The 16,767-nt window shown below is 38.6% G+C and overlaps 1 protein-coding gene across 9 annotated transcripts in view; it reads left to right on the top strand.

Moving 5' to 3' along the window:
* The window catches only part of Cadps2 (calcium dependent secretion activator 2), a 535,973-nt gene that overhangs the window by 389,541 nt on the left and 129,665 nt on the right, over window positions 1-16,767 (top strand). For all 9 annotated transcript variants that reach the window (XM_085683581.2, XM_048450971.3, XM_048450976.3 and 6 more), the window contains exon 14: window positions 14,069-14,170. In XM_085683581.2, the coding sequence (XP_085539707.2) occupies window positions 14,069-14,170 (102 nt within the window). The remainder of the gene's footprint in view (window positions 1-14,068; window positions 14,171-16,767) is intronic.

The following is a 16,767-nucleotide window of genomic DNA, read 5'->3' as shown; positions in this document are numbered from 1 at the left end:
GAAATGAACCCAGTGACAATTACATGATCAGATTGCTTTAGTCATTGATGCTAAAAGGTAGAGTTAAATTGCAAACACTGACTGAGAAATTCAACGAATGAGCCCCCAAATTTTGTGTGTTTGAGACATATTTTAGTGTAGCGCTCCTGAAGCACCCAGGAGTCCTTGCCACTGCCTGAGAGGAGACCTGATTGGAATTCTAGGTTGCTGTAGTTACCTTTAGCCTTCAAAATATTGTTTTCTTCATAATGATAATGTAATTTTATGTAGCGAAGTTGGCATTTATTAAGAAACAGATTTAGTATATATTTAAGCAGGGTGGGGTTGAGTTGTCAGGAGAGGAGAGAGAGGCATGTAAGAGAACAGTAGCACACCCCCTAGAGTGGATGTGGTCTTCTAGGGTCCTGTGACTTTGTCACTGGGTTTGTTTCAAGGAAGTCTTTCCCCTTCTCTCTTCATGTGGGATTGCTGCCCCGCACTAAGATGTTTGTCATTGAAAGCCCAGGACCCAGGAGGCATTGCAACAGCTAGGCGATAAGTGGCTTTTAAGTGTGTTTAAATGTCTCTGCATATTTTACATCATTTTCCCATTAAATCCACTTTTTAAAAAGTTAAAATATTCACAGTAAGTTGGTCTCTGATTCAACGTGTCAGTGCATGCAACTTAAAAAAGAGAAAAAAAGAAATGGAGTTTGAAGGAAATTCAACTTCAGTTTAGGACAGATGTCATCGAAAATACAGGAAAACTTGTGGCATTTCCTGTGGTGTTTGTAGTCCAAGAACTACCGTTCGGGAACATCCTTACTCCATGATCAAAGAATAAAAGGGCCCAGACATGTCTCCTGGAATCCTGGCTCTGAAATTTGCAGACTCAACTAGGTTGGAAAAGTACTTAACCTTCTGGAATTCTGGAGTTCTTAGGTATGGAAGGAGGGGACGGTAATATCAAGACACTGGATGAATGAATATAGGGACTCTTTACCAGTCTCAACTGCTATTTTTCCAGTGTGTGTCCCTAACACCCGCCTCCCAGCCCAGGAAGATGTAAGCCACGAGGAAGGAGAAAATGCCGAGAGCCTGTAGTCCAGCCGTTCTCCCTTCTGCTAAGTAGAAATATTGCCGTGCACATGTCCTTATACTTCTAATATCTTTGCTAACAGAGTGCTCTAGTGTACCCACTTCCTTGTTGAGAATGTGCCCCTGTGCTGCCCGTCTCCCATGTCTGATGTTTGTCTACATCGACTTTCCGTGAAGAGCGATGCCAGTGTCAGATCCCTGCTTTCCTGCCATCTACCATCATTCATTTGTCTGATTCTTTTTCCATCTGTCAAGATCCACTGAGGAGTCGTTTTGTTCATTGCCTGAAAACCACCTCTGACAAAAAATTTGAAAGGGCAGGAGGCTCGCCTTTTGTTGTTAGCTGAAGTGAAGGACGGCAGCCGCAGCAGCGTCTGGAGTGAGTTTGTTCAGGGAAGCACATCCCATCAAGCGGTGCTGAGCTACTGGGTGTGCGCATTCTGTGTGCTGCCTCCTCTCTGAATAGCTCTCTGAAATCTGAAAGAATAGCGGTAAACAGAAAAGGCTTGGCTGGTACCAACACAGAGGAAAACAGAAAGAAGAAAAGAAGAAAGAAAAAGTGAGTCAAGGACAGAAAGGGACCCACTCCGGCAGGAAGATAACCACACACACCCATGAATAACACAGCCTCTCACAATGACGGTTCCACGGAGGGCTGGCAGCTAGGTGAAAAGAGATGCGAGAAACAATGCATCCTAAGGGCAAAGTTCGAGGCTGATATGTGTGCTTATAAGGCTTGATTTTGTAAGGCACATCAGGGGTGGAGAAATGAAAGCCGCCACGTAAAATGGCTTTTATGTCCCAGTTTAATGTAAGACCTGCAATATAGTCCCCCATTCTTCTCCCTTTGGTAAAGCCACCTGGGATCTGCTACGTGATTATCAAAGGAGAGTTCTGATGTACTGGCTTGCAAGTAGGAGGCAAAAGTATACAATGTGACTGTAGCATGTATAAAAATCACCCTCTTTATCCTGTGGTTTCCAGATCATAGCACAGGATGGGAGACAAACCTTACTGGGCACCTGTCAGATCATCATATTTTGGCACTTCTATCTGTATGGATGCTAACAGTCCCCTTGTTTATACCTCTCCACTCTTATTTTAGAGATAGGAATACATATTTTAGTAAAAACAGATAATGAATCAAGGAGGGTCTTAAGGGTTTTCACTACCACCTCTTACTCTAGGCTTAGGTGTACAGCTTAAAGAAATGATATTTTAATACTGTAATCCCAGCATGTTAGAGGAGGAGGTAGGAAGACTAGAAATTCAAGATCATCTTATATTAATATGACTAGCTTGATGCCAGCCAAGTCTACATGAGACCTTGTCAAAAGAAATTCAGATGTAAATATCACCAAATTTTAAGTGCAGAGGCTCATTTCCAGGGAGTGTAAGCCAAATAAACTACCATCAGTGGCTGATTGCAGCCAGTGTGTTAAATACACAGAGCTGAAGAGTAATGTGAGTGAGTGCCTTTCGGATATGAATCACGTGATGTCTTTTCTATATTTTGATAAAATATAGAACATCCCTAAATCTGCTTTGGTCACACATTCTAAATATTATCGTTACCTGTCCAACTTAGCTCAACATGATACAGGGTAAATATGCACTCATAACATAAGAGAAAACTGACACTGGGAGAGGAGAGACTTGATATGACCTAACAGCACTGACATGGGAAACAAAACATTTGTGTTCTTGTTTCCCACTTTTCTACCTACTAGCTGTTTGACTTTGAACAACTAGTCCTAATCGTTACGAGCCACAACTCTTTGCCTGTTCCTTTACCTATGACTAAGAACATTAATGCTACCTACCTCCTTTGGTTCCTAAATAGAGCAAATAAAACTATGTGAACAATTTGTTCATAGTCAGATACTGTCGAAGTATCATGTCATGACCTTTTTGTATAGTCTGTGTAAGTTTACTACCCCTTATACAAAACAACTGGGACAGCAAGTGTTTCTGGTTTCAAATGTTTTTGAATTTGGAAGTGTTTTGTATAAATTTTACTGCTTGGACACCCCAGCTGTGACTGAGCAATGCTGATGGAAAAGTTTTAGATTTCGGATGCCTTTTCACCAAGGAGGCTCAACCTGAATTAGGTGCATGGGCTTCTGCTGATCTTGTTTTAGAAGCACCGAGTGATCAGGTGAATGCTGAGCTCCATAGTGGGTGGAGTATTCCTGGAGTATAAACAAGTTTCCAGCCGGAATCATTTTCTGGAATCTTGTAGTGCCTTTTCACCATGTTGCTTGGAACCATTGTAGGCCTAACGGAAGACTTACAGAAGCACAGGCTAAAGCTGGAGGAAGGAATCCTGTTGTCAAGTAGGCCGGGAGACTGATTACATCTTAAAAAACAGTTACTGAGGTCACATGATCAGTTTCCTCTGTTTTCTGGTCTTATTAAGCAACTTTAGGATTTTTCTAAAACACCAGATAAGGATCCACAGAGGAAAAGAGGCAAGGAAAGGGTGTTTTAGTATATATGGGAATATATCTGGTGAGCCACGGACAGAAAGATGTATATTGCTAACCCAGTACAAGAGCACTGGTTTTTAACTTTTCCTTCATCCTTATCTGCCACTTCTGTCCCCAGCACGGAAGCTGCTGAACCACCACCACTCACTATCCATCTCCTAAGGAGTACAACCCAACATAGGTAGCAGCCTACTCAGAATTTGCCAACTAGAGTCCAGCACTGTGCACCATCTCTTTAGCCTATTAGTCCTCTGGTTCTAGTGAAGAGCTCTCCAGTATCAGCAGCTTATCTCCCATCATCTTCGGTGAGGTGACATCATGCACTTGTGACAATATAGTCTGTCTAGAAATCCCTGGGCATCCTGTTTAATGCGTTGTTGGTTGTTTGGTTGTTGGTTTGCATTTTCAAATTCGCATGGGGTAAAGGCCACTGTTTGCGACTCTAGTTCTTACAGTTGTTGGTTTTAACAAGCATGGTTTTCTTCCTGCCACCCTGAAAGCTCCCTTCCTGTCATGGATTGTTTTCTTTCCCTTAATTTCTTTCCATCCTTGATTTTGAGGAATTTTTCCCCATACCTTCCTAATTCATAGTAGAACGTATATTCTACCTTAGTGAGAAGTTTGAGACAATATACCCTCCTAAATGTGTTTTTACAACATATTATAAATCTTCTATGTAGGAAATACTAAGATTCCTTTCAAGAAATTTTAATCATTGAAATCCTTGAGACTTAGGACAAGCAGTAGTTCATGTCTTCTAACCCTTACCAGATTCTGCCTGTTAGATCTGCGGAGTTAGGACCATGGCATGTAACCTGCTATTGCTGCTACACTTTCTTTCATTTCTGTTCATTTTGCTTTGCATATTTTGAAGCTATTTTATTAGATACAGTCAGGCTTGAAATTCTTCAGTCTTCCTGTGAACATTATTACTTGGCGACCCGTATCATATCGAGTGTTGATTTTACGAAGTGTATTTAGACTATTATTGTCACTTTCTTTTTGTATTTGTCTCATATGTGTTTGTTCATACCTTTTGAATTTTACTAGTCTTGAATTTTAGTGTGCAACTTAATACTAAAATAAGTTCTAATTTAGCTTTTTAGTGTGGTTAATATTTTAGTCAATTCAGTCCCTTTACTATTAACATGCATACTAGGAAATAAATTGACTTTTACTGTTTGGTTTTAGGTTTTCTTTTTTAGGTCACACTTTGGAACACCTTCTTCCTTTGGTTCACTGAGGTTATGATCTGATCTCTGTTGATCATACAGAGATCAGTATGATCTCTGTTTATATTTTACGACAGTTGTATTTGAATATTTACCAGGTACACGGCTGAACATTTAAAGCTGCATACAAAACCAGCTCAATTCCCCTTAGGTCTTCACTGTCTTCCTTGATTGTTGACATCGTCTGGTTGAGTGTGGTGTGAGATTCAGATTGGCTGTGTGAATCTGGGAGCGAGGGTCCTAAAAATGAGGCAGACTAAATCCTCATGCAGTAGCCAGCTTTATTCGGAGTATCAGACAGTTTATATTCTTGGGATTAAAGAAGATCACATGAGCAAGGTCCACACGAGTTTAGCTTGCATGCAGTCTTGAGGACAAACCATGCATAGGAGCAGATGATGTGTAATCTGAAGCAACCCCACTCCTGTTCACTACACCTGGGAGGAGCGCGGAAGCACAGTCTAGGAGCAATCCATGTTATCGATAAACAGAGGTTACCAGACTCTTCTCTACTTGAACTTTTCTCACAAGGTCTCAGAAATCTCATACAGCTTTCTTTCATGGACCATGTTTGGACAGTTTGGCATGTCCCAAACCATTTTTCTTTTTAACAACACTGAATGAAAATAATAGCTAAATACTTTAATTGATTCATTAGAGTGACTTTATGGCACATGAAAATGACCCAAACTACATAGCAAGGTGGCTGTCATTTTAAGTGTAGAATTTTATATTAAAAAGAATATGGCTATTACATATAAAATTAAAAATAATCATAACAAATTATAAAGACCACTGTTAATGCTATTACATTAAAATTGATGATTTCAAGCACTACAGGTCAGATTGCAAGGCAAGTACTTTCTTTTGAAAAATTAACTTTAAGTGGTGATGGTGCATGCTTTTAATCCCAGTCATTGGGAAGCAGAGGCAAGTGGATCTTGGTGAGTTTGAGGCCAGCCTGGTCTACAGAGCAAGTACCAGGACAGCCAGGAATACACACAAAGAAACCCTGCCTCAAAAACCAAAGAAGAAAGAAAAAGGAGGGGAGGAAGAGGGAGGGGGAGAAAAGGAGAGGGAGAAGGAGAGGGAGAGAGGGAGAGGGAGGGAGGGAGGGAGGGAGGGAGGAGAGAGGGGAAGGAGAATAGAGAAAGAAAGTAATAAAGAAAGAAATTTTACAATGTATCAAATACTCAAGTATGTCATATGTTTAACTTAGCAATATACATACACCAGAGACTTTTCCCAAGTGAAAAAAAATACATGATTTAAGAACATACAGCACAAAACTAGCTATTAAAGTATGATTTATGGTAGCTAATTTAGGGGGAAAACTTCAAAATTAATGCTAGAAAAAATTATGTGAATATGCCATCTGATGAAATAGTCTTCCAATAGAAAGATATATTAGAATATTTAAGTGATCTACTAAGCTCATTAAAATAATAAAATTGAATCATATATATTTATTGATTTATAGAAAGAAAACTAGAATGGTACTTCCAGTTGTTTCTGGTTGGCATTTTATAAGAAATTTTTATTTGGTATTATTTTTCTGAATTCCTTGTCTCTAATGTCTATAAAGTTCTTTGTTTAAAACACATATTTTAAAATATAATATTAAATATGAGGGAACCAGTGATATATAGCTATATAGATAGGTGATAGATTATAAATAAATATTGAAAAACTCTATGTGGAGATCTTAATTCTATTTTTAATTTATATTTCTTTTGACATTTTGTTTCCCTTGCATTCCAGAGTTGTTTACAACAGTCATCTTAGTTTGAATTGCTCTAAAAAATTTTGTTTCTTTCTGTGTTCCCAAGAGAAACTAGCTATCAAATTCCTCTTTGTATTTGGCACAGCCTAGAAACAACACCAGCAAGTTTTGTGACCTTATAAACTGAACCTTCTGCATATACTGTGGAAGTGTCTACTCATGTGCAAAATCTCCACGAAATCAAAATGTACCACAACATGCAAAGAAAGGATCATAAGAGAGGGTATCATAAACCATAAAAGAGTGGGGTGGGGTATTAAGAAGGGTTAGAGAGGGGAAAGAGAAGGTGAAAATAATGTGATTATATTTTGATTTCAAAAATAAAAAAAGTTTTTAAAAAAAGAGTGAATATCATTTCAAAATCTCATCTTTTCAAAATTTTTTTTCATAGAATATCTGTTTCTCCTAATGAGAAGGCGTGAATATAAGTAATTTTCTCCATATATTTACAACTAGAGAAGAGGGAAGAGTACTCTTTCTGTAGCGTGTACTCACCCAGGTATTAGCTTATTCTGACTGAAACAGAGGTAGTGACACGGGCTGGGAAACAAAGAGGGACTCTTGTTTTCCCTTCATCATCTCCCGCCATTTCTATTCTCGCACCGTGACTTCCTCTCCTTTCCATTCTGTTCACAAATGGATATTGGTGGGAAATACACGACGTGCAAAGTGGCTTTGCCTGCTGTGCTGCAGGCAGAATTGACAATCAGAAGTACCACCCTCCAGGTGTCTCTCCCCTTGTCAGGCTCTCTAGGGGAAGCGAGGATGTCAGACATTCCTCAGAGGAGAAGAAAGGAGTCAAGAAGCCAGGAAGAAACTCAGACCTCCCTACCCTGTAGCATTTGCCTTCTCATTGCTTGCAAATAAGCTCTTTTCAGATTTGTTTTTAATAAACAAATAAAAAATACTTATTTTACATCCTAGCCACAGTTTCACTTCCTTCTTTGCTCCCAGTCCTGTGCCTCCAGTTCAGTAAAAACCAAGACAGACAGACTGACCCAATAAGTAGAGGGAATTTGAAAGAAGTCTATAACATTGATAAAATCTCTCTGTTTCTATACAGTGTCACTTTTGGCTCGTTCATCCATGCTTCCAGAGCATTCTGTCTCCGTACATGCCTAGAGATTTGGGGCTCAGTTAGCCCCCAAGTGTCTAGAGACTGTCCAGCTGATAAAAGCCAGAAAGTCACTATAACAGATACAGTAGTTTTCAGAGACAGCATGAGCTCATGGACTCTAGGTGGTGACATTTAAGGATAAAGTAGGGGAGACCTGTTGTTTTCTCTTTTGACTCTTTGAAGGCCCACCACCTAGCTCCCCAATAGTTACACTGAGGCTTATTCTTTCTTATGAATGCCCAGGCTTAGCTTCGCTTATTTCTAGCCAGCTTTTCTTATATTGTCCCATCTATCTTTTGCCTTTTGGCTTTTACCATTCCCTATTTCTCCATATCTCTTATTTCCCTCTTTTTTTTCCATCTGGCTTTATGGCTAGGTGGCTGACCACTGGCCTCTTCCTCTCTCCTTTTCCCAATTCTCAATCTTCTCCTAGATTTCTCCTCCTATTTATTCTGTCTGACAGCCCTGCCTATCCTTTCTCCTGCCTTGTTATAGGCCAATTAGCTCCTTATTAGTAAGTAACCACATAAAACTCACTGGTTCACCAAGATGGACTTCAGTGATATCCTTACTTTGGCCTGTTGTTAGTTCTGTGTTTCAGGTGACTAGATGTTTGTTTATCACTCATCAAGGACAGTGTCACAGAACACCTCAATCTGCCATCTTGGACTAATACTACAAGTTAAAAATACCGTAATCCATAGAAGAATTAGCACCATTACTGTATAGGCCTTGTCTTAGTTATGGTTTCTATTGCTGCTACAAAACAAAATGGCCAAAAAGCAAGTTGAGAAGGAAAGAGTTTACTGGACTTACATTTCAGAATTGCTGTTCGTCATTGTAGGAGGTCAGGACAGGAACTAAAGCAGGGCAAGGTTCCGGAGGCAGGAATTGCTGCCAAAGACATGGAGGGGAGCTTCTAACTGGCTTGCTTCCCATGGCTTGCTCAGCCCACCTTCTTATAAAAGCAAGGACCAGTAGCCTAAGGATGGCACCACCCACCATGGATTGGGTCCTCCCCCACTGACCATTAAATGAGAAAATGCCTTGCAGTTGGATCTCATGAAGGCCTTTCCTCAACTGAGTATCCTTCCTACTTTATGTCAAGTTGACACACACACAAAAAAAAACATAAAACCAACTACCCAATACAGCCCTCATGAGTTATTTCAGTGGATCTTCATCGCAAATAAAATGCACTTTCCCTGCATGTGTGCAGATACCATATGCAAATAAGTATGTGTATATGTAGATTCATATGTATATATGATAGTCTCTCTAAAAATAGAACATGATGTATAATCACTAGGGCATCAGTGACAAAAGGTTTTGCATATGAGTTATGTCTTTTAATAATCTTTGAAATATGAACATATACTACTGTATTCATTATTTAGCTGCTTGATACAAGAAGGGCCTCACTGTTATAAATAGTTTGACTTCATCTGTAAGTAAAAAGATTTCCGTTTTCAATCGATGTTTAGGACTTGGCGACTCGAGCTTCTTTCACAGAGCACCCTGTTTTTATGGAAATCTCGTTACTTCAATCGCTACAAATCCGAAAAGAACAAAATGGGAATATTCAGTCTCAATCCGTGATGGCACATTTTCTTCTCAATAGAACTGCTTCACTGTTTGTCAGCCATAGAGTTAAACCCCAGTTAACATTCAGGTTGAGGATATTGTTCATTTATGTTAGAATTTTAAATAACCACATATTGCCAATCTTTTTTTTAATCAATGTGAAAGGCATGTTAATATTTTTTTTCTTTTATACCTCAGGAGAAGAATTATCTTCTTGAGATTTTAAAGTAAATCAGTTTGAGGCTAACTAAAATGACAAGTTAACAGTAGGGATTTTCTGCTACGTCTAAACAGATGTTTCCTCTGTTAGAGAGCGTTTTTCTACCCAAATACTTAAGCTACAACCCGGACTCCTGTTTGCCTTTTCCCAAACTTCCCATCCTTTATACTGCTCTGTGATACATACATGCCAGGTAACTTTAACTCCGTTAATACTACTGAGGAATGGTAAGCATTTACCTGTCTTTAGATGGGAAACACGGTTTCTGTGCTGTCTTTCCTTAGACAGTACCTGTTCTCACTTCCTGAGTGATATTCCTTTGTTTCATTACTATGTTTGCTTGGAACATCCACACTGTCGCAACCAGCATGTCAGATACCAAAGGTAGAGCAAGAAAGAGGCAAAGAATAAATAATTTGTAATTATTTCACAATACCAACTGGCCTTCCGCACAGTGGACAGCGATAAAGAATGGAGAGGAGGAAAAAGCAGGCTGTGAAAACGGGAAGTGACTCATCACAGCGGATGGTGAGACTAGTTAAGAGGATGGAGTGGGAGGACTGGCCAGTAAGGGAGGGGAGCAGTGAACGTGTTGCAGACGAATAGAAAGGCCTTGACTTGTGAACCATGTCATCGTTTACAGCGTATTAAGCCAAGAGAGATGTGATCAGATCCACTTTTGAAGGCACTCACAGTAATATGCTGCTCATACTTGACAAAGATGGGGTTGGATGAGCAAAACTAGAAGGGTTAGTGCAATGGTCAAGGAGAACTGGTCATGGCTAGCCTTACAAGGGAAGTGAAGAAAGAAGCGAGCGGATGGTTGAGTTCTAATGGATCTATTATTTTGTTCAAGAAAACTATCTATTATGGTGACTTGAGAGTTAGAGCAGTGGATAAAAGCACTCCTCTTATCCACTGACCAGAAGACACAGGTTCCATTCCAAGTACTCACAAGGCACCTTACAACTGTCTCTTAACTCCAAATCCGGGGTGTCTGATGCCCTCTTTGATCCTCTGTGGGCACTGGGCATGCAGGCAAAGCGTTCATATGCATAAAAGAAGTAAGAAATTATATGAATAAAATTCATATTATTCTAATGCTACTAAAACCCATTCAGAAATTGCAGTAACTACTTTAAGATTTCTCTCAGGGCTTCAGTGAACATATCATTTATGGTATGTAAAAGAGCAAGGTTTTACAGCTTCCGTTGTTAACATCCTCAGCTAGGTAGATAAGAGGCATTGTTTTTAAACTTCTAGATTTTAAGTTTTACACCTTACACAAGTAATGTAGAAAATGTGTGACATTGATAAGAATTTAAAAAATGTTTCCTGTGTTATTGCTTCTCATATACAACTCCAATCATACAGGATAAATAAGATTTTGTTTTCTGTTTTTCATTATTTTTTAATTGATTTTTATTGAGCTCTATATTTTTCTCTGCTCCCGTCCCTGCCTCTCTCCTCCCCTTCAACCCTCTCCCAATTTACTCAGGAGATCTTGTCTTTTTCAGCTTCCCATGTAGATTAGATCCATGTATGTCTCTTTCAGGGTCCTTGTTGTTGTCTAATATGCTTTTCTTCATTACTTTTAAGAGAAATCAAGTAAGGTATGAACATTGAGAACACTAGCTTCAGACTGTAGGAGACCCAACTTCAATTCCAGTCTTCTGCTCCCTCTATTTTTGGAGACGAAACCTCACCTTCATGAACCTCATCATCCTTCTATCTTGGAAACTACAGACAAGACTATTAGGAACATCATGTAACTCTGCAAGCAAACAACAACAAAAAAAACAAACAAAAAAACACTACCTATCCAATGCTGGGTGCAGGGTGCATAGTTTTAATTCTGTAATTAATCATTACAATGTTTCTTTTGACAATAATAGTGAGCAGAACACTGTTGATAATGTAAGAATTATTTGTCTTTATTATTAAACCCTCTTAAGCTACTCCCCTGAAACTTGATCACAGCCAAGTTGTCATTTATCCTGATATTCTAGATTAGAAGGCTACTACATATTCCTAATATCCAGTAGTTTTTCTTATACAGTGTACTTATTTTAAGAAGGGGGGGTGGATAAAGGCAAATTCATCCAGAGTATTTTATGTCTTGAAGTTATACTTGTTATTATAAATTTGGTGAACTAACAGTGCTTTTATGCACGTGGTGGCATTTATCATCTTGATAAATAGTTGATGAGATCCCCCCACCCGACTCATCTTTCTCACTATTCATTGCCAGAAACTGTATTCTGTCCTGCCAGGTAAACAGTGCTCCGTGATTGCAGAGCATGATCTCATCAGTCAGTTGAAACAAGACTAGTCACTCAAGCCTCACGATACAGCATCTGTCCTATCACCATACTCATCACCAGTGTGGGAAATGCCTTGATCTTTTACCAAATTGTCATGGCTTGCTGAAATAGACCACTGTCACCAACTATATGGAATGGATTTTTATTGCTGTCTGTATAACAGAATAATTTAAGACTAGTTTGTACCTGAATGCCTAAAGTCTGAGGCTAATGCTTTACATGAGACTGTCAGGTGTAGCACGACTAATAAAAATCCAGAGACAGAAATTGGGGCTCAACCTGAAGGTCAGAAAAGCAAAGCAGCCAGCCACTGGGTCTTCCCTCTACCTCAGTCCAAGATGGCGACCCTACCTCCAGGAATCTTAGAATGAGACTATGTGAGAGTTGTCTCCTCACATCTTGTATTTCTCTCTAGTGCTGGGATCAAAGGCGTTCACCACTACCACCTGGTTTCTATGGCAAGCCAGTGTGGCTACTGGGATTAAAGGTGTGTGTCGCCACTGCCTGGTCTGTAAGGCTGACCAGTGGGACTGTTTTACTCTCTGATCTTTAGGCAAGCTTTTATTTATTAAAATATAAATGAAATGCCACTATAATTGAATAGTACTGGGAGTATAACTCAGTTGATAGAGTGTTTGCCTAACATACACAAAGCTCTAGGTTCAGTTTAGGAGAGCCACATCACCAGCACATTGGTACCAGCCTGTAATCCAGCACTTGGGAGATGGATCAGGAATTCAAAGTCATTTTTGGCTGTATAGGCCACCTGAGGCTAGCCTGGGATATGTGCAACCTTGTCTTTAAAAAATAAATAAAAAAACACTAGTTTTTTTAGTCAGATGATATTTTGTGTTCATTGCCACAAATGATTAGTAATAACTAATACAATTATCTGCACTTTGGTTTTGAAACACTATGTGAAAATTCTTCATTAAGTGTAGTTGTATGCGGATAACTCCACACATTGGCATTTTCTCCCTCCTAAAAGTACTTGAAAACCCAGTACCACTAATTTCTCATTGGTCTTTCCTTATTTAACGCTGAAAATGCATTCTTATATGACAAATGTATGTGGTGTGTTATTATCAATATAAAATTAAATATTTCTTTGTTTAGAAACTAATTATAATTGCAAGAAATGTTTTCAAAGACTAAATCCCAACAGCATGCAAATTTCTGAAGTCACAAATTATTTATTGCCTATAAGGACAAAGTCCTCATACTTAAGTGATGCTTAGATGTGACTGGAAGATCGTTATGTCAGCAAGGTTAAGGTACAACTTTCAAGTTAATTGCTTTTGTCCTAATTGACTAGTTAACAAGCGTGAAATATATATTCATGAGCACACATACACACACACACACAAATGGGAAACATCAAATTAAAACCTTGTTTGCAAAGTAATTCTAACCATTTCTCTTTGCATTTAATAATCTTTTTCTACCTATTTTATACACAAGCAGTAATATTAAGACTCTAGAATAATGAGTGCACATCTTTGAGAAAATGTAATCAGTTAAAAATAAACTAATGAGAAAAATGCCTGTTGCCCATTACCAAATGTCAAAGATGTTCTTGATGTACATCAGGTTTAAAGTAAATAGAAGATTAATGTGTTTTCCACGCTGTATTAGCATGGATAGCTTATGTTCTCAAATTTCCCAAAACAGCTATACAAGCAGAGATTTAAATTGATATAGAATTTTTTGAGAATTTTCTAAGTATTACTTATTAAATATTTCTTATATACTAGTTACATGCTCACATATTTATCCAAATTTTCTGTTTCTTAAAAAAATTAGTATCTCCAGGCTCATGTTTTGCTTATTTTTATTTGGAAGAGAAGCAGTTAAGATATTTCCATTTGCATTCAGTCTATTTTTATAATCGGTCCATTCAGGGGATAGTCATTTAATTGGTCAGATGTTTAATTCCACTAGAGAACATTTTCCCTGCCATTTTCAAGGACTAGTTGTTGTTCTCTGTGTGTCTGGAAACGATTCATTGTTATCATTCACCTTGAAGGCTGCCTAAAAGAATAAGCCCATTCCATTCATTCTGGGTCAAAACTCTGAAGCAAATGGCTGCAAATACTGCTATTAAATTTCCAGTGTAAACACAGATAAGACTCATATGGCTTTTACTTTATTGTTTGAATGATTTAGGAATACATTTGTATGTATAAAATCTTTCAAGGTAAATAATCTATTAATACAAATTGATGACTCCCATTTTTTTCAGACCGGATGGAATTGGAACTGTTTCAGTGGAAGAAAAGGAAAGGTTTGAGGAGATAAAGGAGAGACTATCTGCCCTTTTAGAAAACCAGATAAGCCACTTCAGGTATACATTGTATTTGATCCAAGTACCTGCTTTTCCAGTCATGCTTTATCCTGCATCCCCGCCCCTGTATACTTTTTTGTTGTTGTTGTTCGTAAGTCTCCCTGCCACCACTCAAGAATTGCCAATAGGTCCCAATTGTTCGCAATGTATGATCCAGGATTCGTTCTGCGGTCTGTATCCCAGATGGTTGTTTGTTTCCACTGCTTTTATACCTGAGCCCTTCCTGCTGTAATGTCCGTCTGCTCTTCCTGTACTTCTCCTTTGCATTTTCGTCTTCATGTGTCTTTTTTTGTCCATCCAGCTCTAGTGGTTTTTTTCATCTTTTACTACCAGGCAAGGAGATTCTCACCTCCATGATGGAGGCATTCTAAATTTCTCTATCAAAGAATAGTCTCAAGTCTTGTAACAATTTTTGTACTTATCACTTGTCCCTGTATAACATGGTCAATAAATTCATTGCTTAAGCCATTGATTATCTTTGTATTCACAACATAAGCTAGAGCACCTAGTGCTCCTTGTTTGGAAAGATTAGATAGCAATACTAAGAATCATTTGCAAAATGTTATTATTCTTGTCCTGGTTTTAGTTAGTCTCAAAGAACCCAATCGTTAGAGACATAAATATAAATATGTGAATATATTTTCTTCTACTACCAGTCTTATTAGACTCTACGAAGTATTTTTATATCAGTTAATTTTGTTTTATAGAATGGCTATCATGTTATGCTTATATGGTTTAAATCATTTTAAAAATCAACAAATTCTACGAATATACATTTCTACCAAATTGTCACTTGCATTTGAACTGTCCACTCTATGTCTTATCCCGTATCTGCAATATGAAGAGCTCAGAGATTGTGATTGTAAGAACGATACTGAGCAGTAAATCCTCAAGGAGCAAATGTGGCATCTGTTGGTTTACACTAGAGGCTGACGCCTTCACCCCCACACGTACAGACAAGGAACTCAGTCATACACGGTCACTAGTGCTAGACCCACAGTGGAAAATCACGGCATCCCAATAGCACAATGGAATTCAACTTGCAAACTTTAGATTCAGTTCTCTACATCCATTTTCAATTTGCAAATCAAACACAGTCCTAAAGATGGCATTTTGTATTTTGTGTTTGTGAAGATTTGCTTCTGCATTCACTGTTGTTAAAAATGCTGCCTCTGGTATAGAGAGTCCTTTAAATGTATTTTATGAGTCTGTAGGGTTTTTTGTTTGTTTTTTGATTCCTCCCCCCCCCCTGCTTTGGGGACCCACCACCCAGTTCCCAGATAAATACACAGAGACTTATTCTTACTTATGAATGCCCGGCCTTAGCTTGACTTGTTTCTAGCCAGCTTTTCTAACTTAAATCATTCTGTCTCTCATTAACTACAAGATTTATAAACCTGCTGAGAAGTACTTAAATCCCCAGATGTCTTTCCCTGCACAGCTCTCTTATACCAGTAATATCATTCTACATAACAGGGGAGATGAAGGTACCTGTACAGAAGTGAACGACACAGGAAACATCACCTGTGGTCAAAAGTTCCAATAGGAAGGTAGTTTAAACCTTTATTATGAAACTGAGAATTACATACTCCTTCCAGCTCATACACGTGACTCTCCCAAAGCTAGCAGCCAGTTAGGCAGGGGGGCATGTTATCTTCTCCTGAGCTTTTCACTAACCTAAGACATAAACAAACAAAAACAACCAAAACTCCACAGCTGTACATGGTATAGACTTCCCTAAGATCTCAGCAAGAGGCACCTTCCACAAAGATTGTCATCCTTAAGAACTGTCTACATCCAGACAGCTTCTTTTCACTTTCAATTAATATACTTTTGAAAAATGGTCATACATGCAGGTCCTCAGATATGTGAGAAAAAGTATTTCATGTGGAGGAAAGAACCTAATGCATGTGAGTGACAAGGAGTGACAAGGGAGGTGGTGATTTGGGAAGAGCGAAGATTGTGTGGGGAAAGGGAAAGTGCAGGGATTCTTTTGAAGTCTTTAGAGACGTTTAAAGAGACAGCTTCTCTCAATGAAAAATGAGATTGAAAAGTTAAAATGAAACTTCAGAGAATGAATAAGAACTCTAGAGATGATGTAGAAACATGACACATACAACCTAAAAATACACTATTGTGAGACAGAGTTTATGAAAACTTCCAGAAGGTGCAGCTATTCCCCTCATGGTTTAAGGACCTCCAATCAGGTAAAACTGATCTTTAACTTCACCACAGAAAAGAATTTAAAGATGGAACAGTGTAAAGCAGAGTTAGGCTTTATTGAAAATAGAATAAAAGGCACTCCTGAGAGTGTGGGTATGGACTTCTCAAAGCAGAGTCCCCTGGAATGTCCTAACTCTAGCCATATGTATACTTCTGGTGGGTCTTAGGTGGCCTCTGAAAGGTTGGTAAGAAGAATGTTCTTTTTTAGTCTCATTTTTCAATGGAGGAGATTCTAGAGTGACTGCTCATGAGCCATGGATGGGATTACAACTGATAAATTCAAACCACAATAGTAGAACTTCGAAAGAGAATTAAAACACATCTTTTATTCTTGTTTGAAAATATCTCTAAAAAGAAGAAATATTCTCCCAGCA

This window comes from Myodes glareolus, chromosome 25 (assembly GCF_982192425.1).
Source record: "Myodes glareolus chromosome 25, mMyoGla1.1, whole genome shotgun sequence".
Classification (NCBI taxonomy): Eukaryota; Metazoa; Chordata; class Mammalia; order Rodentia; family Cricetidae; genus Myodes; species Myodes glareolus.
Note: the sequence above shows the minus strand (reverse complement) of the source record. Positions and strands in the feature narration are given on the sequence as shown.